This window comes from Ascochyta rabiei, chromosome 22 (assembly GCF_004011695.2).
Source record: "Ascochyta rabiei chromosome 22, complete sequence".
Taxonomy (NCBI): Eukaryota; Fungi; Ascomycota; class Dothideomycetes; order Pleosporales; family Didymellaceae; genus Ascochyta; species Ascochyta rabiei.
In genome coordinates, this window is record NC_082426.1 from 699,838 (window position 1) to 722,685 (window position 22,848).

The 22,848-nt window shown below is 54.8% G+C and overlaps 11 protein-coding genes across 12 annotated transcripts, besides 8 other annotated features; 5 read left to right on the forward strand and 6 right to left on the reverse strand.

The window, feature by feature from the left end:
* Positions 1-264: 264 nt before the first annotated feature.
* Positions 265-915, forward strand: EKO05_0011450 (uncharacterized protein; the record flags this gene model as incomplete). The annotated part of the gene is made up of 1 exon (XM_038947561.1): positions 265-915. The coding sequence occupies one exon, from the start codon at positions 265-267 to the stop codon at positions 913-915; it is 651 nt and encodes a 216-aa protein (XP_038792635.1).
* A 333-nt stretch (positions 916-1,248) lies between these two features.
* Positions 1,249-1,284: a tandem repeat.
* Positions 1,285-2,521: 1,237 nt separating this feature from the next.
* On the forward strand, positions 2,522-3,478 carry EKO05_0011451 (uncharacterized protein; the record flags this gene model as incomplete). The annotated part of the gene is made up of 1 exon (XM_038947562.1): positions 2,522-3,478. One exon carries the CDS (start codon positions 2,522-2,524, stop codon positions 3,476-3,478), a length of 957 nt encoding a protein of 318 aa, XP_038792636.1.
* A 42-nt stretch (positions 3,479-3,520) lies between these two features.
* EKO05_0011452 (uncharacterized protein) lies at positions 3,521-3,772 on the forward strand (the record flags this gene model as incomplete). The annotated part of the gene is made up of 1 exon (XM_038947563.1): positions 3,521-3,772. One exon carries the CDS (start codon positions 3,521-3,523, stop codon positions 3,770-3,772), a length of 252 nt encoding a protein of 83 aa, XP_038792637.1.
* Positions 3,773-4,172: 400 nt separating this feature from the next.
* Positions 4,173-5,946, reverse strand: EKO05_0011453 (uncharacterized protein; the record flags this gene model as incomplete). Its single annotated transcript, XM_038944471.1, has 4 exons — positions 4,173-4,510; positions 4,564-5,016; positions 5,066-5,640; positions 5,696-5,946. The coding sequence occupies 4 exons, from the start codon at positions 5,944-5,946 to the stop codon at positions 4,173-4,175; spliced, it is 1,617 nt and encodes a 538-aa protein (XP_038792638.1).
* Positions 5,947-6,885: 939 nt separating this feature from the next.
* EKO05_0011454 (uncharacterized protein) lies at positions 6,886-8,346 on the forward strand (the record flags this gene model as incomplete). The annotated part of the gene is made up of 4 exons (XM_038944321.1): positions 6,886-7,065; positions 7,121-7,225; positions 7,328-7,552; positions 7,606-8,346. The coding sequence occupies 4 exons, from the start codon at positions 6,886-6,888 to the stop codon at positions 8,344-8,346; spliced, it is 1,251 nt and encodes a 416-aa protein (XP_038792639.1).
* A 1,038-nt stretch (positions 8,347-9,384) lies between these two features.
* EKO05_0011455 (D-xylose reductase) lies at positions 9,385-10,555 on the reverse strand (the record flags this gene model as incomplete). Its single annotated transcript, XM_059637996.1, has 4 exons — positions 9,385-9,414; positions 9,461-9,628; positions 9,676-10,301; positions 10,387-10,555. 4 exons carry the CDS (start codon positions 10,553-10,555, stop codon positions 9,385-9,387), a joined length of 993 nt encoding a protein of 330 aa, XP_059493979.1.
* A 1,392-nt stretch (positions 10,556-11,947) lies between these two features.
* On the forward strand, positions 11,948-12,880 carry EKO05_0011456 (uncharacterized protein; the record flags this gene model as incomplete). The annotated part of the gene is made up of 1 exon (XM_038947564.1): positions 11,948-12,880. The coding sequence occupies one exon, from the start codon at positions 11,948-11,950 to the stop codon at positions 12,878-12,880; it is 933 nt and encodes a 310-aa protein (XP_038792641.1).
* Positions 12,881-12,955: 75 nt separating this feature from the next.
* On the reverse strand, positions 12,956-14,014 carry EKO05_0011457 (quinone oxidoreductase; the record flags this gene model as incomplete). Its single annotated transcript, XM_038947565.1, has 1 exon — positions 12,956-14,014. The coding sequence occupies one exon, from the start codon at positions 14,012-14,014 to the stop codon at positions 12,956-12,958; it is 1,059 nt and encodes a 352-aa protein (XP_038792642.1).
* A 1,155-nt stretch (positions 14,015-15,169) lies between these two features.
* Positions 15,170-15,215: a tandem repeat.
* EKO05_0011458 (Arf guanine nucleotide exchange factor sbh1) lies at positions 15,215-15,634 on the reverse strand (the record flags this gene model as incomplete). Its single annotated transcript, XM_038944352.2, has 3 exons — positions 15,215-15,249; positions 15,298-15,393; positions 15,532-15,634. The coding sequence occupies 3 exons, from the start codon at positions 15,632-15,634 to the stop codon at positions 15,215-15,217; spliced, it is 234 nt and encodes a 77-aa protein (XP_038792643.2).
* A 727-nt stretch (positions 15,635-16,361) lies between these two features.
* EKO05_0011459 (uncharacterized protein) lies at positions 16,362-16,769 on the reverse strand (the record flags this gene model as incomplete). Its single annotated transcript, XM_059637997.1, has 1 exon — positions 16,362-16,769. One exon carries the CDS (start codon positions 16,767-16,769, stop codon positions 16,362-16,364), a length of 408 nt encoding a protein of 135 aa, XP_059493980.1.
* A 26-nt stretch (positions 16,770-16,795) lies between these two features.
* On the reverse strand, positions 16,796-18,706 carry EKO05_0011460 (uncharacterized protein; the record flags this gene model as incomplete). Of its 2 annotated transcripts, XM_059637998.1 has the most annotated exons (5): positions 16,796-17,496; positions 17,556-17,771; positions 17,838-18,029; positions 18,190-18,246; positions 18,301-18,706. In XM_059637998.1, the coding sequence occupies 5 exons, from the start codon at positions 18,704-18,706 to the stop codon at positions 16,796-16,798; spliced, it is 1,572 nt and encodes a 523-aa protein (XP_059493981.1). The 2 variants fall into 2 exon arrangements, with proteins under 2 accessions (XP_059493981.1, XP_038792644.2); XM_038944359.2 differs by having other exon boundaries at positions 18,190-18,706.
* Positions 17,908-17,941: a tandem repeat.
* Positions 18,086-18,113: a tandem repeat.
* Positions 18,430-18,464: a tandem repeat.
* Positions 18,574-18,657: a tandem repeat.
* A 168-nt stretch (positions 18,707-18,874) lies between the features above and the next one.
* Positions 18,875-18,944: a tandem repeat.
* A 544-nt stretch (positions 18,945-19,488) lies between these two features.
* Positions 19,489-19,535: a tandem repeat.
* The last annotated feature ends 3,313 nt before the right edge of the window (positions 19,536-22,848 follow it).

The following is a 22,848-nucleotide window of genomic DNA, read 5'->3' on the forward strand; positions in this document are numbered from 1 at the left end:
CTGTGATCGAGCAGTTTCCAGCTCCTCCGACTTGAGATTTCCAGCACGAATGGACCATGTCGACGATGGTTCTCTTTAACATTGACTTCCCAGCCAAATGCACTAAAAAAAAAGCATGGATTGTACCGGAAAGGGCACAAAGCCTACACAGTTTGCTTCCGGTCTTTGATCTTTGGTTTTGTGGACTATATGTAGACACCCACCCTGCTGAATTACAGCGAACAACGATCCTCAAACCAGTTGCAGAAACAGAAGTGACCCGATATGAAATCACCAGCCAAGAAAGCGATGGATGACCTCAAAGAGTATATGGTGCAGATGCGACACGATGCTGTAGAAGGGATCCAGGACGGCTTGAGAACCTGCATAGAATCCTGCGTCGATCGCATCTGCGAAGAATATGACGTCATTGATAAGCAGACACGAAAGCCAGTAGAACTGAAAGGCTTTGATCTCACGGAAACTATCAGAGATAGTGAGTGGTATCAACACGGAATAATCGAGCTCCTCATACGAAACGAAGATGATGCTCTCGAACAGATGACCTGGATCGCAAAACTTGAGGATGCCGCGCCTACCGATGAAACCACTACAGACCTTCCAAGAAACACGACATTGCCTACTTACCCTCCAGTTGGACGCGACCAGTACATCCAGGGCATTGAGCAGCTCAGAAATGCAACCCTCACGCAACAGACGATACTTCACAAAGCCTTCCAATGCCTCCAGATGATACCTGATGTGGTGAACTACGGGACTGCGGCACATGAAGCTCACGATATCGCGATGCTGAAGCAGTTTATGCATACTCAGTGGGTAGCCGAGATGAGAAAGGCTCATCATATGTACACTCTGTTGATGAGAGGTCATGGACGTGGAATGGGCGATCAAGCTGCGGGTGCACTGGAACAATGAATGGCGGATATGGACCTGGACTAGTGGCTCAGGAAGATTTCTGGGGGTGTAGTCTTCCAATCACAGAGGATGAGGGACATAGTAAGTGTTAGTAATAGCACATCAGTAGCACAAGAAGGAGACAAGATTAAAAAGACGTAAGGTTGGATATGGACAAAAACGGTGTGATGAGTGGATCCGAACGTGCAAATGCGTCTTGTGTAGGAGGACGGGAAGAATAGATGATGGATCTTCATATGTTGGTGACTAGATCACAGTGTGACCAGCATTAAGCAAATCTAATAAAAACAACCCATGGATGCTCCAGCATTGGAATCATGTTTGGAAAGAGCTCAACATGAACCGCAACAGCAGCAGCAGTAGCAGCAGAGTTTGCAGGACTGAGCTACCTGACGCATGCTTGCCATATCAAACATGATGCTGCAAATTCAACAGTAAGATTGTGCTGTCCCTGAGAGCGACACTGACTTGAAATCAAAACAGTCCCATCTGTTAGCATGTTAAAGGCTGGTTCTTATCGAGCAAAAATTCCACTTGGTGGCACTCCTAGCTTGCCGTGGCTGGCTGGACCTCCTCCAGAGGCGGAGAGTGATTACACCCTTAGGTCGGGTCAGACGCTTTGTCATTCAATTGTGAGAAACATCTCGAGCCCCCGAAGACAATGTCCATATCCGTGTGATACACAAATATCGTTTCTTACACATTGCACCCTTTGCCATTCAACAGTAGTTGAAGTAATTTCTTCACACAATACTGCCAGGCGAGTTTCCAGACGGGATTTTCTTTCCAAAAAGCCTAGCGGTGAACCAAATGCCGCAATTGTTCAGGGGAAGTGGATGTGGAAATATACGAGTGGGGCCTAGGGCTGATGCAGGGAATTGATTAGCCTCTTTTAGCGTTGATCTACCACCTTGCTTAGATTCCGCCTTGCACAGCCATCATACCGATTGACATCTGTCCGTCCAGCCTTTGCAACCTACTCCGATCAGACTCCCACACTAACTACCACGCGCTCGAAATAAAACGAAAAGGAGCTTGACCTGTATGAATATACAGATAACCCCGAGTTGTGGTCTGAGATTATCTAGACATCTCGAGGCCTGGATAGCTAAGATCTCGGACGTTGCATTGAAGCCTGCTGCTACCATATTGGGATTGACTTGCAGCGTTCTTCGATTGCTGTGTTTTACCTGCGAAGGTTTGTCGGTAATCTATACCTGTGACTGAGGAATGTAGCGTCCACATCCATCTTGCGGCTGCTTCTAGTCAAGGCTAAATCGACTTCCACGACGCCTCGATTAGAACAGCCGTGCGCTGTGGCGGACCTCAGGAAAGCTGACAGTCTGTAGCGTCCTATTAGTGAACTTTAATACCGCCTGAGATGAACTCCGAGCTCAAGGAGAGATGGTGAGCTACAGGAAGCGATGACAGCCCTTGACTACTAAGTCCGTTGCTTCTTATCAATGTCTCATCCCGTCTACGTCGCCTAACACACTTTGCAATTCATTGTAGTTCTTCACTCATTATTTGATATTAGCGTTTCTCTTCTGTCACAATATTAAGCCAACTTCGATCCCTCAGCGTCTTTCGCAGATCGCACGACTACATGGTCATTGGCCCTCTACCTCCTCTCGCACGCTCACGGACCGGTCTCAAGATTACGGTAGCGATATGCATCATTATCACCCTGGCCCTGACCATGAGCCCTCTTCATCGGGCTGAGACGTCGAGAGGGTTTGGAATACTTAGGACTGCAGCAATCTCAGAGGATGCCCCTATACCCAGTATTGTTCACTACGTTTACATCAAGAAGGATGCCGACTCGGTCATGAAGTTTCCGTTCGCAAGCTTTCTCACCATATTCGCGTCGGTCATGTATATCAAGCCAACACAGATCTACATCCACACCGACTTCAACGAGACCGAGATCAGGAACGCCAGCGGAAAGGGCGATCGATGGACGCGTGCAGTCATCAACACATTTCCAGATATCCTGAAGTGGAACGAGGTCGACGTGCCCAACTTCGCCGGCCCTAACGAGAACCAGCGTATCAGTGCTATCCAACACAAATCTGACTTCATCCGATGGGACACCATTGCAAAGATCGGCGGCATCTACCTGGACTGGGACATCGTTCCTCTCCGAACCCTAACGCCACTTCTGACCGCCGGCTTCGCCTTTATTGGCGGCCGTCAATACGGAGGCGCAATTGAAGACGGGTCTGTGAACGGTACAATCAACAACGGAGCCTTCATGACGAAACCCAACAGCACAATGGCACGCCTCATCGTACGCGAACAACACGCAAGCTTCAACGGCGCATGGGCATCGAACCTGCGCAGCATGACCACCATCGCCGAGCACCTCGTCACCATCCCCAACCAAGTCCTCATCCTCGACCGCAACTCCTTCGCGCCCACGCACTGGTTCCAGTACTCTATGAACAAACTATTCCTGCCCAACCCGGGCCGCGCATCCCCCGTCCCCGTCGCCGCAAACACAACAGACACAATGGAGCTGTACGAGAACGTCGTGCTAAACCGCCGGAGGCGCGCAGGCTGAGAAATGGACTTCTCCTCCACCTACCTGCTGCACAGCTTCTCCATGAGCCATTACCACAACTGGATCAACCCCAAGATGATTCTGAGCCGGACGAGCAACTTCGGCGTCGCGACGTACGACGCGGTTGTGAAGATGAGGGAGGATGGCATCATCAGCGGGGAGGAGAACGGCAAGGCGCTTTTGGAGCTTCCCCCCGATGTGCTTGAGCTTGAACAGCCGTTGGGTCAGTCGCTTGCGTTGCCGGCTGTTGCTGAGGAATATGCTCTTACCGAGAATGTAGAAGTCGGGTTCTAAATCATCCATCTCCCAGAGCGTTTACATCGTGGAGGTCACGTATGAGTTTAGTTCGGCACTGGGGGTGTAATGCAGAAAAGCAACATCAACGCTGGTATGTTGCGAGCATCATCGTTCCTCGTTATGGTCCAAGAATCACAGTAATAAGCCTGTGTAGGCCGTGTTGGTGGAAGAAGGCAGGCCAAAGGAACGTGCACGGTCGTCAGAAAAACGACAGGATGAAAGCTGGAGTCAGGCTCGAAGCCATGGGTATTAATTTGGCTATTGCCAATGTATCGAACGTCTATTATGAGTCTTACAAGATAACTTTTTTTCAACCACACTCATCTTCCTCGAATGCTCGATTCAGCAGCCCAATCTGCTCTTCGCCATGCTCCCGACCAGTGACTGAACACTTCCATCACTCGCCCTTCCACGTCTCCGTGAGAACGACGGGGCCCTTGTAGTGCTTCCTCGCGCGCACGACATAATCGACCATACTGAGAAAGGCAACACCGACAAACATGACGGACGCCCAGTTGAAGGTCTCGAGAGTGGTGGGTGTGCTCTCGGGCCAGAAGCACCAGAAGAAAGCGTGCGTGGCGTAGAGAAAACCGCCGATGTTGACGGGGACGCCCCATTTGCCGAGAGACCAGGCGCAGACGGGGAGGAGCTCGGGGGCGGTGATGCGGCGGTAGAGGACGGAGCCGATGGAGAACATGTAGGTAATCATAAGGGAAACAACGTTGAGTGAGATGACTGTCAGGAGATTAGCGCGTGACCTGATGATGCCCTTGTTGTAAATCACTTACTAGCATTAAAAGCGGTGTCAGATCCGATGTTGATGAACGAAAGGAGAATAGTGATGAGGCAGGTGAATGTGACAGAGTTGGCGGGGTTGTCAAGCTTCTTGTCAACCTTTCCGATCCAGTTGCTGAACGGCAGACCGTGGTCACGGGCGAAAGCCCAAGTCTGGCGGGAGGTGGACAAATTGTAGGTAAGAGTGCCGGCGAAAATGAGGACGGTGGGGATCGCATTGAGCGCAACAACACCACCGGGGCCGACAGCCTGAGAGAAGACCCAGATGTGGGGGTAACCAGAGGCGTCGTTGAGAGCAGCGTCGAGGTCGGTGATCATGAACATGTAGCTGATCAGGAAGACAAGGCCAAGGAGACCATTCATGAGGTAGGCGTTGATCATGGCTCTGGGGACAGTCTTTCCAGCATCCTTGACCTCTTCAGCTAAATGGGCAACACCATCAGAGCCTTGAAGATGTTAGCGATGGCAATGCTGGTAGGATAGACATGTACTCACAAATGCAGGCGTAAATAGCAGAGATCTGACCAACCATCAGCGCAAGACCAGTCGAGTTCCAGCCTCCAGTGTTAGAGATTTGCGTGAAGGTGACCTCAGCCGAAGCCCTGGGGTTCAGGGTCCAGAAGACGATGATGATGGCCAAGAAGCCGAAGACGTGAACCATCAACATGACATTCTGGAACAGAGGCATGGCCTTGGAGCCATACACGTTCAAGGCCCAGACCAAGATGGTAACGGCGATGACAATGAGAGTACCCTGCCAGTTGGTGGCCGCGTAGTCGGGGTACATGATCGTAGCCGAGGACTGGATCAAGGTTCCGACCAGAAAAGGACCAGATGCGGTACCCGCCTGCCACGAGAGGGTCGACATCCAGCCGGTGAAGTAACTCAGGGACCTCTGAGTCGATGGAGGAGCGAACTCGGACACCCAGTGGTACTGACCGCCCGCGGTCGGTGCCATGGAAGCCATCTCGGCAAGAGAGAGCATGACCATGCTGAAGCCAAACCATGTCCAGACAAAACTCCAGATGAGACCTGCTGGACCTCCGTCGACAAGACCCTGGTAGGTCGCACTGTTTCGCGGTGTTAGTTTGGCCGCAGAGTGTCGCACAAGGGTGCAATGCTTACGTCAAGAGGACTTCCCATACACCCTGGAGAATGACCGTGAAGGCGAGAGCGGATAACGGTCGGTAATTTCTCCTCAGCTCTTGAATTTTCCCCATGCGATTCATGTCGCGGTTGTCCGCCCGCGTGTGGCCCTGAATGGAACTGTGGTACTCGTCGCCATTTTCCGCGTACTCCAAACTGTCTTGGTGGCGATGTGTTGTTGCAGTGACCTCCTTGGGCACAACCACCGAACTGTCATATGAAGAACCCATGGCTCGGTCACTTGCAGGAGCGCGAATGCAGGTGAACGCCACGTGAAAGTGGAAGAAGATGGAAAGAAACGTTTGGATGAATGCAGATGTGAAGAGTGCTGCGGGGGTAGCTCCTCGATCTTACAGATAATTTGATATTCAACACCGTGCAACCCATGCCGCCGCAAACATGGGGGCTGCGGCGAATATCAATGCGTGAACGGGCAAGAGGCCAACAATGTGCATCAGATCCGACGTGTTACCGTCCAACAAAATATGGCGGACCGGGGTGCGCATCCCGCGCCCACATGAATCGTATTCGTGTGCATGCCGTGTCGTTACGTGCGCTCGACAAAAGCCAGGATCCAGCAGGGATGTGAAAATTCATACGCCACCTTCCCCTTTGGCTGCGGTGCATGTGGGACATGGGCACTGCTGATCCGGTTCCTTCGGCAGATGCTCCTTGGAGGATGCTGGAGGCCTCAATTTTCGTCAAACAGCATGAAAAAGCCGGCGGTGGCGTGCCTGGTACCGGCTGTCGGGATCAAGCGAGCGGCTGGTGTTGAAAGGCGTACTGTACTAGCGCTGGTGGGGCCTTCTTTCTTTGGTTGAGAAGTCCGTTAGGTTGCGTAGAAAGGCTGGCGCCATTTTGGCGAATTTGGTATCGGGTAGTTTTGATTGTAATGGGCTTGTTTAGCCTCCTGGCGTGCTGCACAAATGACTTGTAGGTAGTCGCTCGTGCCTCCGGCCAGCCAAGTGCTCAGGGTCGGGTAGCAGCGTACCCCTGCGCTGTGCGTGGCTACGATAATCCGGGTGGGCTATAGGGCAGAGACGAGGCGGCGGAGCTGCTGCTTGCGTCTTACTCGATTGTACGCTCTGTCTTACTCAAGTCCACCATTGCCGGCTGATGGGGTTTTGCTGCTTCTCCACTGATACCCTTTGACTCTTCCATCGTCACTCATGGCTGGAGACGTCACGCCGGCGCCCTTCGCCATCACAGATGATGACAAACGCGGGCTCATTGTCGTTACGGCAGGATGCACGCTGGCGTTCGTCTGGGTGTGTTTTGCTATCCGGATTTTGTTGCGATTGCAAGTCGGAGAATGGAGGTCTGACGATTATTTCCTTGGAGCAGCAACGGTGGGTTTCGAATTCGCATGCCTGGCTGCAGCGCGGTTGCTGATGACTTGCATAGCTCCTGGAAACAATCCAGACTGGCATTGTATTCCATCTTGTCAATCTGGGCTTGGGGGGTCCTCAACAAGACATACCTTTGGATCGACTCGCAGACATTGGGAAGGTGCGTCAGAATCCCACAAGCTTTCGGCTGCTGCCCCAACGCACGCTTGCGGGACAGTCGCGCGACCCACCTGTTCAGGAACATGTCTAACAAGCACAACAGCAAGGTTTCGCCTCTCAGATCTTCTACATACTCACGCTATGGACTACCAAATTCTCCATCTTGCTGCTATATATGCGGCTGTCACCCAGCGGCACGCACCGGCTTGCATCGTGGGCCATGTTGGCGGCGTCCGCGGCGTGGGCACTTGTCTCGATCGTACTCATCGCGGTCCCGTGCAACCCTGCGCAGTTCTATACCAGCAGAGCTGGAGAATGCACTGATATGGTAAGTGGTTTACTGAACAGTGTTCTGTGGTGCGTCAAAGCTAACGCATGTAGTGGCCGAAGTGGCAGGCTATCACCGCACTCGACATTGTCACCGAAGGCATGATCTTTCTCATCGCTGTCCAACTGGTATGGAAGCTCCACATGCGATGGAGAGCGAAACTGCTCGTCATCTTCGCTTTCTCTGCGCGCCTGCCCGTTATCATGATTGCGGCGATTCGACTGTACTACTTCCACGACGCTATCGCCGACACAAACGTTACGTACGCCAGCAGCTTCTACCTGGTAGCCAACCAATGGCAAATGAGCTACGCCATCATTTCGCTCACCATCACCGGCATGGGCCCTTTCTTGCGCCCTTTCAACAAGGACGTCATGACGAGCTACGTAGCCAAACGGTACGCAAGGAATGGCAACGTTATCGAATCACGGTCCGGAGGTTCCCAGCTGAGCTATCAGATGAGTCGACTGGACCACGAGAGTACACCATCGCGTATGGTATTGGGACCAAAAAATCGTTCTCAGAACGACTCCAAAGCGCCATCGCCAGAGCCTGGTCAGATCTCGCCCACCTCGCAAACATCTATCATCAGGTCGGCAGAGCCGCCAACTTTTCGCCCACAGCACGAAGGTCTTCGACATGACGCCGAAGTCTGGGTCGGGAATCGCACCTCCAGCGTCAGAGACGCAGACGATGTCTTCAGGCACCTGAACGACGAGACTCGACTCGTCATAACGAAAAAAACGGAGATGAAGGTCGAGTCGGACAACGCAAGACAACAAGTCCCGAGATGAAACGAGCTGGCCAATTTCGCAGGTGTTTGCTCTTGCTACGAACCAAACACCCTCTTCGCACTGTAGAGTGTATGTACAACTTCACTTCTGGCTTAGATTTTTTTTTTCCACACAAACTGTTGCTTCTGAGCAACTGCACTATAGAGACGATAATGAGAGACGTTGACGTTTACCAACGAGGCCGAGGGCACGGACCCATTTCACACGTGTGATGCGATGCATAATAGTTAGAACACCCCTGGACTTCCTAGGTACTCGTTCGACCCTGACCCTGCCAGCCTTGCACCGTCGGAGACATGACTCGGCAGCGGCCTCGCTTCGCCTCGCCTCGCTGTAGTCGGTGCAGTAGCTCGACCGGGGACGGCAACGTCTTGTTTCAGCGGCACACAAGCACATGCATCTAGCGGCCACGACGGAGATTGCTGGATACAATCACGTTTCCACGAGCGCTGTATCAGTGGTTAGCAAATGGCGAGATCACAGCCCGTTCTCGACCACGTCTTTGGTGGAAAAGCGATGATCTAGATCCGGAAGAATTACGGGGTTCATATTCAAGTGATGAGCGTGGAGAGGCACGGGATGTTTTGTCGATCGTCATGTATGTAGGTGGTGTAGGCAGTTGCTGTTCGAGTGCCATACGGCTGTAAAGCTTTGATCCTCAACGGGGATCTCGAGACGGAAAGAGCTTATCCCGAGGCTTAGGGCGCGGGTACTCTGGCCATGCTTTGATGAGTCCGAAGCCTCCGTCAACCACAATGGATACAAACGAGAAATCTTGGAGGCACCATACGCGGGAGGATGACGAATCGGAAATTTGCAGTCTAACTATGCATCACGGGTACAGTGGATATGCGGGCCAGGATGAAGGTTCTCGCGCTCTTTTTACAAATCTTGATTGCGAATAGAGGCTGCTGTCCATTGTTCAGCCCAACGATTATCACGCCACGTGGAAAAACCGTTGCCGCGTACCCAGCTTCTCGAACGATCGCGGTTAGACTCTTCGGTCCATTATCGACATGTTGCGCCGATGTCATGCGTCTATGCAAAGACGTAGCAGGGGATGCCGTACTGCTGGGCCATTAGCGAGAACATGAGCAAGGGCAACGCCACATACGTTTGTCGGTACGTTGAACTTCAGGTTCTTGTCCAGGTCCGAGATCTGCTGGATTTCGTCTGATTTCAAATCGAAGCTTGTCACATCCAAGTTCTGCTGCAGACGGTGCTGGGAATTGCTCTTGGGGATGACGGAAAGACCGCGCTGTGTCGACCAACGCAGGAGTACCTGAACCTATGTGAGCCGCTGCATACAGTCTCCTCGAGCCAACATACCTGCGCCGGTGTCTTGCCGTGTGCTTCAGCGATCTTCGTAACGACTGGGTGGTCAAACAGCAGAGGTGTGTCTGCAGCCAGCTTCATATCGCACTCGATGAACGACTGAGGTCCGAATGACGAGTACGCGGTAACAGCGATGCCATGCTGCTCAGCGAGCTTGAGCAGATTGGGCTGCACGTAGTAGGGGTGGTGCTCGATCTGCAGTGTTGCAGGCTTGACTTTGGCGTAGGTGAACATATCGAGCAGCAGCGCACCGTTGTAGTTGGATACGCCGATACTCTTTGCCAGACCCTTCTTCTGCACGTCTTCCATCGCTCTCCATGTGTCCTCGAGCCTCGCGGTACTGTGCTCGATCTTGGTTGACGCGTCGTCATAGAACCAGCCAGGTGGGTAACGTGTCTCAGGCGCAACGTACTTCAACGCTACAGGGAAGTGAATGACCCAGAGATCAAAGTAGTCGATGCCCCAGTCAGCGAGCTGCTTCCTGGTGATGGGCTCAACCTGGTCGTAGTCGTGGAAAGACTGCCAGAGCTTGGAGACAATGAACAGGTCTTCGCGCTTCACAATACCTTCCTTGATGGCACGCGCAACACCTTCTCCAGCTTCCTTCTCGTTGCCGTAGTCTGAGCATTCAACGTCAGTACTATTCTTAAGCACTACCCTTCAGCACTCGCAGACAGATTTAATTCCTCCAGCATGTTTAAATACCCCTCTGGTTCGAAAGCTTCACTCCCGTAAAGGCGCAGTTCCTTCTATGTACCACAAGCTCCGTCGAACAGTCGGTAGCCAGTCTTGATGGCGTTGTACACCGTATCCGCACAGGTAGCATTGTCGACCTTCCACAGCCCGAATCCAACCTGAGGCATCTTGTTGCCATCGTTGAGCGTGACGTACGGAGTACTGGTAGCCATCGTTGCGAAGAAGCTTTGATTCGAGACTTGGAAAAGTGGCCGAGCTGCAGGACGGTACAGCGCAGGAGGAGGAGTGGTGGTGGTAGTAGGAATAGAAGCTCGAAAAGAGAAAGATCCAGTAACTGGAATAGCAGAGCGAACTCGAGGGATGTTAGTAGTTGCACGGCGGAAACCTGCAGCCAGCATGACCTTCAGATGCAAAAATTCCAGCAGCTGCCCGCTATGTACGACGCGCTAAACACGAAATAAAAACGGCTCAGCGCCTTCTACCGTACAACTAGAGTTCCTCTTTACCCTTGGTTGGGTAAGCTCCGGGAGGCATTTACCCTTCTTTACGCAGGTTCGTAGTCTGCTGTACCTATCGGTACCCCGCATCACTGCAGACTATTAAGCGGTTGCTGGTGTACGTGCCAGTCAACGTAGGGACCTAACGCTTGTCTAGTACTTGCTCCTCCCCCGACCGTCAACATTGAATCCAAACTCACAATGGCAGCGCGTCATTCCGCGGTTGATGTTGTTCGTGGCGGGGCTCTTTATCGATGCTGCTCCGCGGTTCCAAGGACGCGACTGACGGCGGATAATCTGCTTTGAAGCACCGGGTAATACTCGTCCAACATTGATCCATAGGCAGACGTTGTCGGTGGAACGACGACCGTGAGCATGCGCGACTGTTTGGACGTGGCCGAGCACACGGTTTCAGGGTCTGCATGGAAGGCCAAATGTTTTCGAGACGTGGGAGCGGCCCGAATTGCCGTGCAGATGATGATCATCTGTGGAGGTGCGTGCTTTGAAACACTGACCGTACAGCTTATTGCGTGTTTGTGGATCGTGTTCCAGACTTGCAATTTTCGTTCGATGCTTGTGGATCTGCGTGGGATAGTCAACTCAACATGAGAGATCGCAATAGTAATGCTGCAGTGTCATGGATCGACGAAGGTTGCTCTGAGTACCGTGATGAGAGCTGAATCTAGAAGCTGACATAACACACGCATAACAGACTCTCGATTCTGCGGCATAAAAGTCACAACGGCATCCCTCTTCCGTGGTACCCTGGATTCTTGAAAGTCGTTTGGTGAGGTATTCAACCTTGATCAAACATAGTAGTCAATCCCGTCCACTAGCGGCACCGCCTTCTAGTTGAAGCACCACCAGCCTCCTGCGATTAACACTTAACGACGACTTGAGCCGCACGTAGTAAAGAAGCCATTGAAGCACGAACGCAGACGATGGATCATCACCTCCGAGGTCATCTCTTGAAGCCGACTACCGAGCCGTATAAAGACAATGTTTCCCCAACATCCCCGCGAATTGGCCCAGCGAACGAGCGCAAGACGTGAACGCGCCAGTGAAGTCCCCGAATGCAACAGCATCCTTCAAACGACCAGCTACCCTCCATCGACTCGATAATCCACCTCTCGGCGCGCTCAAACAGCCACCCAGCAAGCGCGCAAAACATGGCGTCCTCAACCCCCATCACACACATAGTCCTCTTCAAGTACCGGCCAGACATCACCTGGACCGACTTCCAGACGCACTTTGATGCCTTCCGGGCGCTCCAGTCGCGGTGCCTGCACCCGGACACGGGGAAGCCGTACATGCTCAGCATGCGCATGGGGCAGAACAATTCGTGGGAGCCCTTCAGCAAAGGCATGACGCACGCCTTCGTGCTTGAATTCGCCTCGCAAGCGCATCTAGACTACTACCTGCTGCACGACGGCGTGCACGCGGAGTTCAGCCGGGCGGCGAAGCCGCTGATTGAAGACTCGGTCGTCGTCGACATCACGGACGGCGTGCTGTTCGGGCCCCGGCCGAAGAAGCCGGTCGGGCTGGGCGGGCTGTGGACGGGCGCGTGCCATTGCGGGGACGTCGAGTGGGAGGTTGCCATTCCGGAGGAGGAGGAGCTGAGGCATATCGTGTGCCACTGCGATACGTGCAAGAAGCTAGGCGGCGGGCCCTACTCGTGCAACTACATCGTCCCGCGCGAGGCGCTGAGCATCCGCAAGGGCCGCACGGGCGAGTATGCGTATAAAGGTGCGAGCGGGAAGGATGTGCATTGCTACTTTTGCCCGAGATGTACGTCCCATGTCTATCATCATCAGGATGCTATGCCGGAGAAGGTCATTGTTCGTACGCTGCTTCTGGATGGCGGGAATGAGCTCCAGGCTGGGGGTGAGATCTTTGCGGAGGGGGCTTTGGGCTGGGCCCAGGATTTAAAGAGGGCGTTAACCCAACCAACGCCCTCGAAGAGCAACGCAAAGAGTAACGGCGCGAATGGAGTCAACGGAGTGTAAATTAGGGGGCGAGACAGACACATCAACTCGTTGGTCGTTAAATTTCTTCATTCAATCTAGTCACACATTGGTGATCTATGCCTTGATCTCAGTAACGAGCTTGCCCTGGTTGCCTCCGGAGAACAGTGTTGTCCATGTCTTAGGCACGTCCTCGAACTTGGTGGGCACAACAGTCTCGCTCTCGGGATCGATCTTGATCTTGCCATCCTTGATGCCCTGTGTAATAGCGCCCAGCATGTCGCCAGCCTTACCCGAGGTCATGGCGTCGATGACAATAAAGCCCCTAACCTCGATCCTGTTGGCAATGATCTCGAACCAGTTCTTGACACCGGCGTTGGGGTCGTTGTAGGTTGAGATGGCACCGCACGCTGCGATGCGACCAAAGCGCTTGATGCGCGAGAGCATCAGGTCGAGGATCTCGCCGCCGACGTTGTCGAAGTAGACCTCGACGAAGCCCTCGGTGGCCTTCTTGAGGTCCTCTTTGAACGAAGCGGACTTGTAGTCAATGCAGACATCTGCGCCGAGGCTCTCAACCCACTTGCACTTCTTCTCGCCACCAGCAATACCGATGACCTTCTTGCAGCCGATGAGGTGCTTCGCGATCTGCACGACCATGCTACCGGTAGCACCTGCAGCACCAGAAACGACAACAGTGTCGTCCTTTGTCGCGCGCGCAATGTCGGTTATACCGTAGTAGGCTGTGAGTCCGGGGCCGCCGAGAGAGCCAATGTAGTTTGTGACGCGGATGCCGGCCTTCTCGTCGGCAGCAACGGCGCGGACCTCGTTGGCCTTGACGACGGTGTAGTCTGTCCAGCCCAGCGAGCCGGTGACGAGTGTGCCCTTCTTCAAGCTGTCGACGTTGGACTCGACGACCTCACCGATGGCGTATGAGCGCATGACCTCGCCCTGCTTGACAGGGGGAACGTAAAGACGCTCCGGATCCATGCCTTTCTGGATCCATCCTCGTTGAGCGGGGTCGTTCGAGAGGTAAAGGGTCTTGACGAGGACTTGGTCGGCGCCGACTTCAGGAAGTGTAACGTTCTCGAGCTTGAATGTAGCGTTGTCACCCTCAAGAACAGGGTCCGCGTGGGGAGGGTTTGACAGAACCCATTGCTGTGCTTGTTGTCCAGGCATGGTGTGTATAGGTGAGGGGCGGTACGGTTGGATTTAGGTCTTGGGATGTCAGTAAGAGCTCGAAGAACAAGACGGTGGCCGGCGCATATCTATACCAAAGTGCAAATGATTTCAAAGCAGGAAAGAAACTTGAACGGAAGCCTGTATGCGTGTACCAAATGAGGCTCAAGCGGCACCAGCGTTTTTATGCGGTCAACCTCGGCTTCTAGACACGTACACGGGTGGGTACTTTCTGGCCGCCTTTGCGGTGTGTATGCTCAATGGCTGTGTGTATTGATCCGCTGTTCGTCCGACATACAGCAAAGGTCTCTCGGTTATTTTGAATCGAATTGATTATAATGCGTGAGAGACTTTGTGTTCTTCCAGCGACTTTGTGTTCTTCCAGCGACTTTCCTGGGACAAAGATCACTACGACGCAACGACCAAGCATTGCCGTGAGTCGACCTATCTCGGACCACCGCTTCTATCCTCTTCCTCGCCCAGCAACTGATAGGACAAGACGGAATCGAATCAAGCTGTGCGTCGAGGTAGCGGTGACGACCAAAGTATGGTGGGGTAGCTGTCTTGAGTTGGAACTTGTGGTGGGGTAATCATGCATGAATCGTGCTTGTTTCGGACGCTAGTGACTGGCTTGTTCAAACTCATAATGCTCGAACAGTCTCGCAAGGCCTAGAATCGAGGCTTTGACGGCATGGTGTGGATACCGACCTCTTGCGTTGATCAAGCGAGATGTTGGTATGTTGGCTGATGGCCGTAGAGTCGACGCACAGATGCGAAGCTGCAATAGAGTCGATCGACTGTTGGAAAACAGCAAGCGATCTACGCAATTTGTCTGCCAAGTGCTGAATTGACGCCGCTGACGATTCAGAATGTCCTGGTGGCAGCAATAACAGGGTTGGGATAGTCAAGTATAGTGTGTGTGCCTGTTATGGCCTATGGTTCTTCGTTCGAAATACTCCCATCTCATCGCGGACCTATAATACAGCATGCAGATCCCCAAGCTAAGCGCAGCCCAAATGCCTCTTGCGCACATCAGGTATCAGGTAATCAAATCATATGCTTTTCCAGTCTTCCCAAGCAATGAGCCGTTCGACGAGAGAGAAAAAGACGCGAGAAATCGGTGTCATGGCGCGGGTGATGCTAAGCGCCCACCGAGTGAAGGGTGTTGGTGGTATAGTGAAAGGTGTGGTGATAGGTAGATTATGCAGTGAAACGGCGGGCAACCTTGGCCATGACTTGTGTCTTCGTTAGTCGCAGGAGTACTGGAAGTGTGGCAGACATACCGTGCAGAGCAACAACGCTGAAGATGAAGACGACAGACAAAGTCATGACAACGACAGGGTCGACCTTGAGGCCAGGAGATTCGTCAGTGTACAGTCCTAGAGTGAGAGATTAGCTGGTGGTCTATATTAGAGTCCAGTGTGGGCTCTCTGCGCGGGTGATGCTACCCAAAGCCATGGTGGCTTTATCATGTAGCTCTCTTCACTCCGACATTCCCCTATCTGGTCAGGACTTACTCAGCATGGTGCTTGAGCTGCCACCAGCGCCGGCGGCCCTTGTGCTGCTTGGTCGCTGGTTGGAAACCTTCTCGGCGCGGTCGGCGGCAGCCTTCCTGCGCATAACGGTGGCAGGGCCGCCCGGGGGCTTAGGAGAAGCCTGGCGCGCGGTCGTTGTGCCAGACGCGGCATTGTTGACGGGGGAAGTGGGGCGCGGTGCAGACTGTCGGCACCATGTCAGTTACTGTAGGCCAAGGTTGTAGCTCACAGGGCTGTAGCATGTGAAGACGAAAGCGTAGGAGCTGGCAGGCCGGTTCAAGAGAACAAACGAGCGCCATCTGACACAGCAGCAAAGGAAGCAGGTATCGTCGTTCCCTTGATAGCGTGGCTTGGACGTGGAACGACGTGGTCGCATGCACGTAGACCCAGCGGCCATCTGTCCTTTCTGCGCGCTTTCGGGCATTCCAATGGATCGAGGAGAGGATGCTCACTAACCATTTTTCTCGAGTTGAACAGTGACCGGGAGGAGCAGACCGAGGGCGTGTGGACGAGAGTGGTGTACGTGCGATGGGGGTGGTGGCAGTCGCTCGTCGAGGGTTCTTAGCTAGCTGAGAGGCCACCTTCGGGAAAGTGGAATTACGCTAACCCCCTGGACGCCGCGGCATTCGCCAGAGAGGCACGGGCCACCGCATCGCCCTTTCTCCTTCACGTCTTCGGCCCTGCGTTACCCCGGACTCATGCGGCTCACCGTTCACGCAGTCGTCTGAGCGTTGATTGGCCGGGCTTCCTTGGGTTTTGCAACGCGGCCACTGTGCATCGGAGGTGGATTGCCCCAAAACCACTTTTTCGCATTATGGCCAGATGTGCCAACCTATACATGACGTCCCAAGATTACAAGAGCTGGAACAAGTCCACCACTCCCTGTCGCAGATGCCTCCCACCGGATCCTGCCAGATCGCAAGACCAGTGACGGAAGCATGAAAAGCAAGAAACCCGCAAAAACTCCCCACCGACCCAGAAAGCGAAAGAACCGGGGACAACCGTTGACCCCAACAGATAAACACCCCGTGTAACCCACTCGAAAGGTATATCCTCTTCAGCCAGACCCAGATGCAGACAAACGCGCCGTAAAAGCATGACTGGAACCCAGGGTGAAATTTTCGCCAACCACCCATAACCTGTTCCGCCCGTGGATATTCATTGGAAAGCCGACACGAATGCCTAGGACACCTTGAAATGCAGAAACTCCAGATGTGCATCAAGATTCCCCAATCAAAACTCCATTTTAGCCCCAGACAGAAGCCTGGACGCCCTGGTTCGACGTGTTGCCCCAGGGACCGTTGTTCCAGATAGCGGCACCCTTGTCGGTAATCGTCGACGAAGGGTTCAAAGAAGAGGACGTAGTAGCGACGTTGTGCTGTTCGCTAGCGTTGTAGGCGTTGTAGCCGAGCGGCGACGGGAGAGGGGTCGTGGCGCGCTTGCCAAGGGAAGCACCAGCCGGCTGGTGCTGGTTGGCAGCAGGACGAGTGCCGATGGGGGCAACACCAGACCCGTTGGCCTTGGGACCAGGGACGGGGGGAGAGCCAGCAGGCGACGAGTTGGAGGTGCGGCTAGCCTGCTGCGCGTCAAAGAGACCAAAGGCCGGGTTCTGGTGGGAAGAAGGAGACGCGTTGCTGTTGGCACGGGCCTCCTGGGCGCCGACAGCGGCGTCCTTGTCTCCTCGTGCGGGCATCTGGACCGAGGCGTCGCCAGGCGCATTCTGGGCCTGCATGCCAAAGGGATCGAAGGCCAGAGGAGAGGCGCCACGGGTGGAGCCAGCCGACTGGACGCGGACGTCCTGGCTGGAGGTGGGGTTGTTATTGTAGAGGGCGGAGGTTTCGCCGTACAGGGCACGATGCTGGCGGGCGATGAGTTCGCGGCGGTCGTCTTCATTCATGGCATTGGGGCTCATGGAGCGGTCCGACTTGGATCCAGATCCCGAAACGTCTATTATCCTAGTCAACCACAGTCCTTCCTCTATTGTTGCCCTGACTCTGAGTCCTTACTTCTGTGATATTGCTGCTCCTGGTGGTAGTTGCGCAGCTCACGCTCGCGCTGAGCAGCCATCCGTCGCTTCGCCTGCGCCATCTGGTCCGCGTCGTTGGGTCGCGGCGCAAAGCGCTGGTTCTGGTAGAAGCCCTGCGCGTTGGAGGCCGAGTGGGATCGCATGCCGTCGTACTCGCTGACCGAGTGGTGGCGCTGCTGGCCGCCGTAGCGCGCGTCTGTGTCCGTCAGTCGGTCTTCTCGGAGGCGGGGGCCGCTCGCGGCGTGGCTAGACGTGGACGTACCTTGGTGCTGCTCGGGGTACGGGCGGGGAGCGCCCATCATGGGCATCGACTCGCGACGGCTGCCGCCAGACTGGGGCTGGGGCTGGGGCTGGGGCTGGGCCTGGACCTGGGACGCGGACTGGGGCGTCGAGGGCGGGTAGCCGCCGAATGGCTTTCCGCCCTTGGCGAGGTTCTCGGCGGCGCGCTCAACTTCTGCGGAGGAGGGGTTAGCCCGGGTTCCCACGTTGGCGGCCCACGTCACACGTCTGCTGCGACTGCGACTGCGACTGCGACTGCCATGTGCCGTGCTGTCACAGTGCGCAGCCCACCATGGTACTGGCTCGTCTGATCCCCCGTGCATGCTGTGACATACCGTCAAACTGCGCGACAAAGGCATTGGCCTCGTCCCTGTTCACGGTCGAACTGGCGCCTGGATCCATGTTACTCGGCGTCCTGCCACGGCTGTAGACACTGTGTCCGGTACCTGAGCGCGAGGGCGGCTGCGGCTGCTCCCACGACGACTGGCGGCCGGGGGCAGGCGCAGGCCAGGTGGGGTCGTTGTAGTAGGACATGGCTGGCGGAGGGGGATTTGTCGACGGCGGCCGGAGTGCTCGGTCGAGGGTCGAGGGGCGAGGGTCGAGGGTCGAGACGGAAGAGCGAGGCTCGGCGGTAACTATTGCGGCGCGTGCGTGGACGGGAGAGGATGTTCCGAGAGAGCAGCGAAGCTCTGCTGCACAGCGTGTCAGAGAGGGAGAAAGGCAGGCAATGGCAGGCAATGGCAGGCAATGGCAGGCAATGGCAGGCAATGGCGGCAATGACAGGCAACGACAGGCAATGGCAGACACGGCAAACGAGCGGAAACGGGCAGACGGGCAGGCGGGCGTGAACATGCACGGAATGGGGGCGGGAAATGAGGTCGACTCGGAAGCGCAGATTTTTTGGCGCGCTCCTAAGCTGCGGAGATGGTTGAGATAGGGTGCGGCCGCTTACCGAGAAATGCAACTCCACAGACTCGACCTGAGACTCGAGGCGCTCGACGCAGGCGAGAAGGAACGGCTGCTGGTCGCTGGTCGCTGGTCGCTGGTCGCTGGTCGCTGGTCGCTGGTCGCTGGGTGCTGGGCGCTGGTCACGCAGCAGACACGCAAGTCAAGTCACCGAGGGGCAGCACAGCTGGCACAGCTGGGCAGAGGGCAAGGAGGGTTGGTACGGGAAGACTCGCGGAGCGGCTTCGAAGGGGCATGTTCCTCACATGGATGGATATTAGTCCAACGCTAGAGCCTGGCCACCAGGCGCTCGGCGCTCAGCGCTCAGGCCCGTGGGTCGTGAGCAGCGGAGGGAGAGGGAAAGATGCAGTTAGCCTCCTTTCCGCGCACGCAATCAACTCATGGGCCTGCTTCCGTTTCCCATGAGCCGCCGGCACCGCATCGCGGGAGACCCGCAATGGCAGTGGCCGTGTGGCCTCAGGTTGGGAGGCGAGCAGCTTGTCATCCCAGCTTTTCCCATCTCCCTCTACCCGTCGTCCATGTGGTGCTGTGCCACGGGGGCGGCCAAGAGGACAGAATCAGAATTTGCGGACATGACGTTTGTGGCAGCTGCAGGCCGTCGTCCATGTTGCGGGATATGCATGTCGCTGCGTGCGCTAGCCGAGTGAGCGTCTTCGACACCACCCACCGGCCAACCGGCCAACAGGCCAACAGGCCAACAGCCAACAGCCAACAGCCCTTCTTCCTTGTTCGGTTGCCAACAGTTGAACAGAGCTACACAGATTCCCGCCAGGCCACCCTCTGCTTTCTGCCTGTCCCGAAGCCGCACGTGGACCCTGGCTGGGTCCCTTTCTGCTGCTTGGATACTCCGTACATGCGCGCACAAAGTACCCCAGACAGCTGCGCGCTGCGAGCACTCATGCTTTGCAGCCAGCACCTGCGAACCGCCGTGTTCGCAGCCCAACCCATCAGCTCTGCCTGCTCCCTGCCCTGCCGCACGCATGGCTGCAGAAAAGTCTGAAGAGGGAGGCGTGCCATGCCATCCTGCACACCCCACTCGGCCCCCAGCACTACTACCCGCATAGACCACGCTGTCTGCGCCGTCCGTCTTCGGCAGGACGATGCAATGGTGAGCTGCCAGCGTGATCAAATCTACCCTCTCTCGTCGCAGACTGCGCCAAAGCCAGCCCACCATGGTGCGGGGCTGCCTCGATATACCGTCAGCATCGCCCAACCAGCGTCCTGTCACATCACACCCACGTGTGGCGCTCGCTGTTGGCCGCTGTACATAGGTAGTACATGGGCCGCTGCATTGTGCAAAGAAACGACAGGCCCTCTCGCCAACAAGGTGCACCGCTTGTCGGCAGTCCTGATCATGCCGTGGCGGCGGCTGCTTGCTGTTTCCGCGACCGAACTGCCATGTGAGAGAACCGACATGTCCCGTAGCTGCTGGCACGGCCTTCTTTCCAGATGGGGCCCTGTCGAGCACGGGGCATCCAAGCTGCAAGCCATCGTGCTCTGCGGTTGCAGCGCTTCTGCAACGCCACGCACACGGTAGGATGCCGGGCTCGCACTCGACGGGGCTGCGAGTGGTTTGCTTGTCGGGAGACCTTTGTCGGTTTCCATCGTAGGTCAGCCTCAGTGCAGCAGTGCAAGCAGTATCTCACCGTTCGCAACCTGGCAGTGTCTGTACCGCACACAGCACGTCGACAACCCTCACCTAGCCAAACCAAACCAACGGCCGGCAAACGTCCATGTAGCGAGCCCGTCTCTCGTGTTGCAGAGAGAGCCGGCTATTGCTAAGAGTCTATAGAATACAGGAGGTATCCAATGCTATACTCTTGATAATCTGCAGCATGAAAAGAGGTTATACGACGTTAGCAACTTCTCGTAACTGTACAAAGCAGTAACAATTACACCAAAGGCCCCCAGCAATACTTATTGACGGGCTATCGCCGAGACATGGCAGTCGGGCTTTTCTGCAACGCGAGAGCCCATGCCATGCTCGGTTGCACCTGCCGTGGCAGCCCCTGCCCAATCCCTCAAAACGGCTGCATAGCCCTGTCTCCCCTACCACATCAAGGCCATCTCATAGAAACTGTACTTTGAGTGGACGGGTATTCTCTTTCGCTCTAGAACTCTTCGTTGTCCTGCTTTTCCTCTGTCATCATCGCATTCCTTCGTGCTTGCTTGTGTGGCCAGGCCGTCAATTCCTTTTCAACACGGGATACCCTTTGTCACGCGCAATCTCGAGACTGACACCGCCGCCTGGCAGCACAATCCAGTTCGTTGTCTGCCGCCTGCGTATCAGACCGATGATCAACCAGGATCGCGCACAAGACGCCAAACCCCTGCGCCCAACCTTCCCAACGGCTTTCTCGGCCACAAACGCTGATGTTATCCATCCCATGTCAAAGACCTTTCAGTCAAAGGCACTCCTGACATCAGCCGCTTATCCACCATCTGACCATGAATGCTACGGAACAGTAGTCCTGGGACCTTGGGGCGATCGCTGAGATTCCCTCTTACCATCGCCCTGGTTTCATACCCAGCACACAAGCTACGCCCACGGCCAAGTGAAGCACCTGCGCAAGCTTGAAAGTTTGTTTCTTCTTGACATTGCTCTATTCACTAATACACTCACCGCTATATTCTTTATGCCAGCTGCCAATACCCCCTAGAAGCACCAACTCGACTTCTTACTCGAGCATGGTTTCGCCGACTCCATCACTCCTCAGCCTTCCTCCAGAACTGATCCTCGAGATGGCCGATTACCTGCCTCCCGACGGCATATTGGCGCTCAAGTTCTCCCACAGAATACTGAACTACTCACTGCCGCTGGCACCTCGCTTGAGAAACCGCACACTATCACGCTGCGCGTTTCTCGCAATCCGCAGCTACCTTTGTCGACCAAATCCAAAGCCGACTCACCTTCGCTGCATCCTGTGCAAAGTAGTCTACCCTCTTAAATCTTTTCAATCTTCAAGTAGCCCAGCATGCGAGTCTCAAACATCTGCAGCTGATTTGGGCCAAACAGACGTCCTTGAGCTTCCGCAGAGGTTGTGCGCCTGGCATGTCGGCCGTTTGGCAAGGATCATCCACACTGAGCCTGGCGGCAAGAACGAGTGGGTTGCCAATTCCGACGAAATGTGTATGCACTGTGGAGCCATTCAGTCCTGGGCAACGTGTGACTGCACATGCGACAGCTGCTCGGTCAGGTCCGTAACAACCTACACTAGATATCTGGACAACAAGACAGAATGTAGAGAGTTCGTCTTCTACAGGAAGCCTGCAAGCGCTGGAGACCACTCGCCGCGTAGGGCTGCAGGGACCCATTTATTCGTTCGTGAGGTATGTTCCGACTATGGTATGTACCTTTTCATAACCGCAGAAGCCTCTAGCAATAAACTGACGTAGTAGAAGACACCGCTGACCAGCATAGCGTCATTCACAAGCAAGTCCATCATTCCAGCAACGTCGTCTCCACGGTTTCCAACGACGCTGCCACACAGTCGCAGACGCTTCAAAGACACACGTAATCAGCACATGACCATGCCAAAGATTGCTGGTACGTGGGTTGAGTAAGTGGTTTGTCTTGCTATTAACCATCTTATGCTACCTTTCTGTCCTTGCGTGTATGCCTGCTCTGTTCGTCTTGTTATTTCTCTTGCGGTTTGTTAAACGCGCAACTCTCCAACTTGCGTAACTGCAACATCGCAACTCTAATTCCAACCCTTCTCTCCTCATCTACTATTCTTCCTGCTTCACGTCTCTCTGTACATCTCTGCGGCAACGTCTCTTAATTACTATTCTACTCTGCCATCGACCGCATAATGCAACAAAACTCACCTACCAACCTGTTGCTTTCAACGCACTCCAACGCCTGTTTGCGCCCTAAACGCTTAATTAATCCTTCTATCAAACTCGCAGCAACACCCTGCTCTACAAACCGCGTAACCTATTGCTCTGCCGCTCCCTCCTCGCCCCTGTACACCAATTCAAACAACCCTCCTACTGACACTCCTTAGTATTAACAATCCCTTCTATCT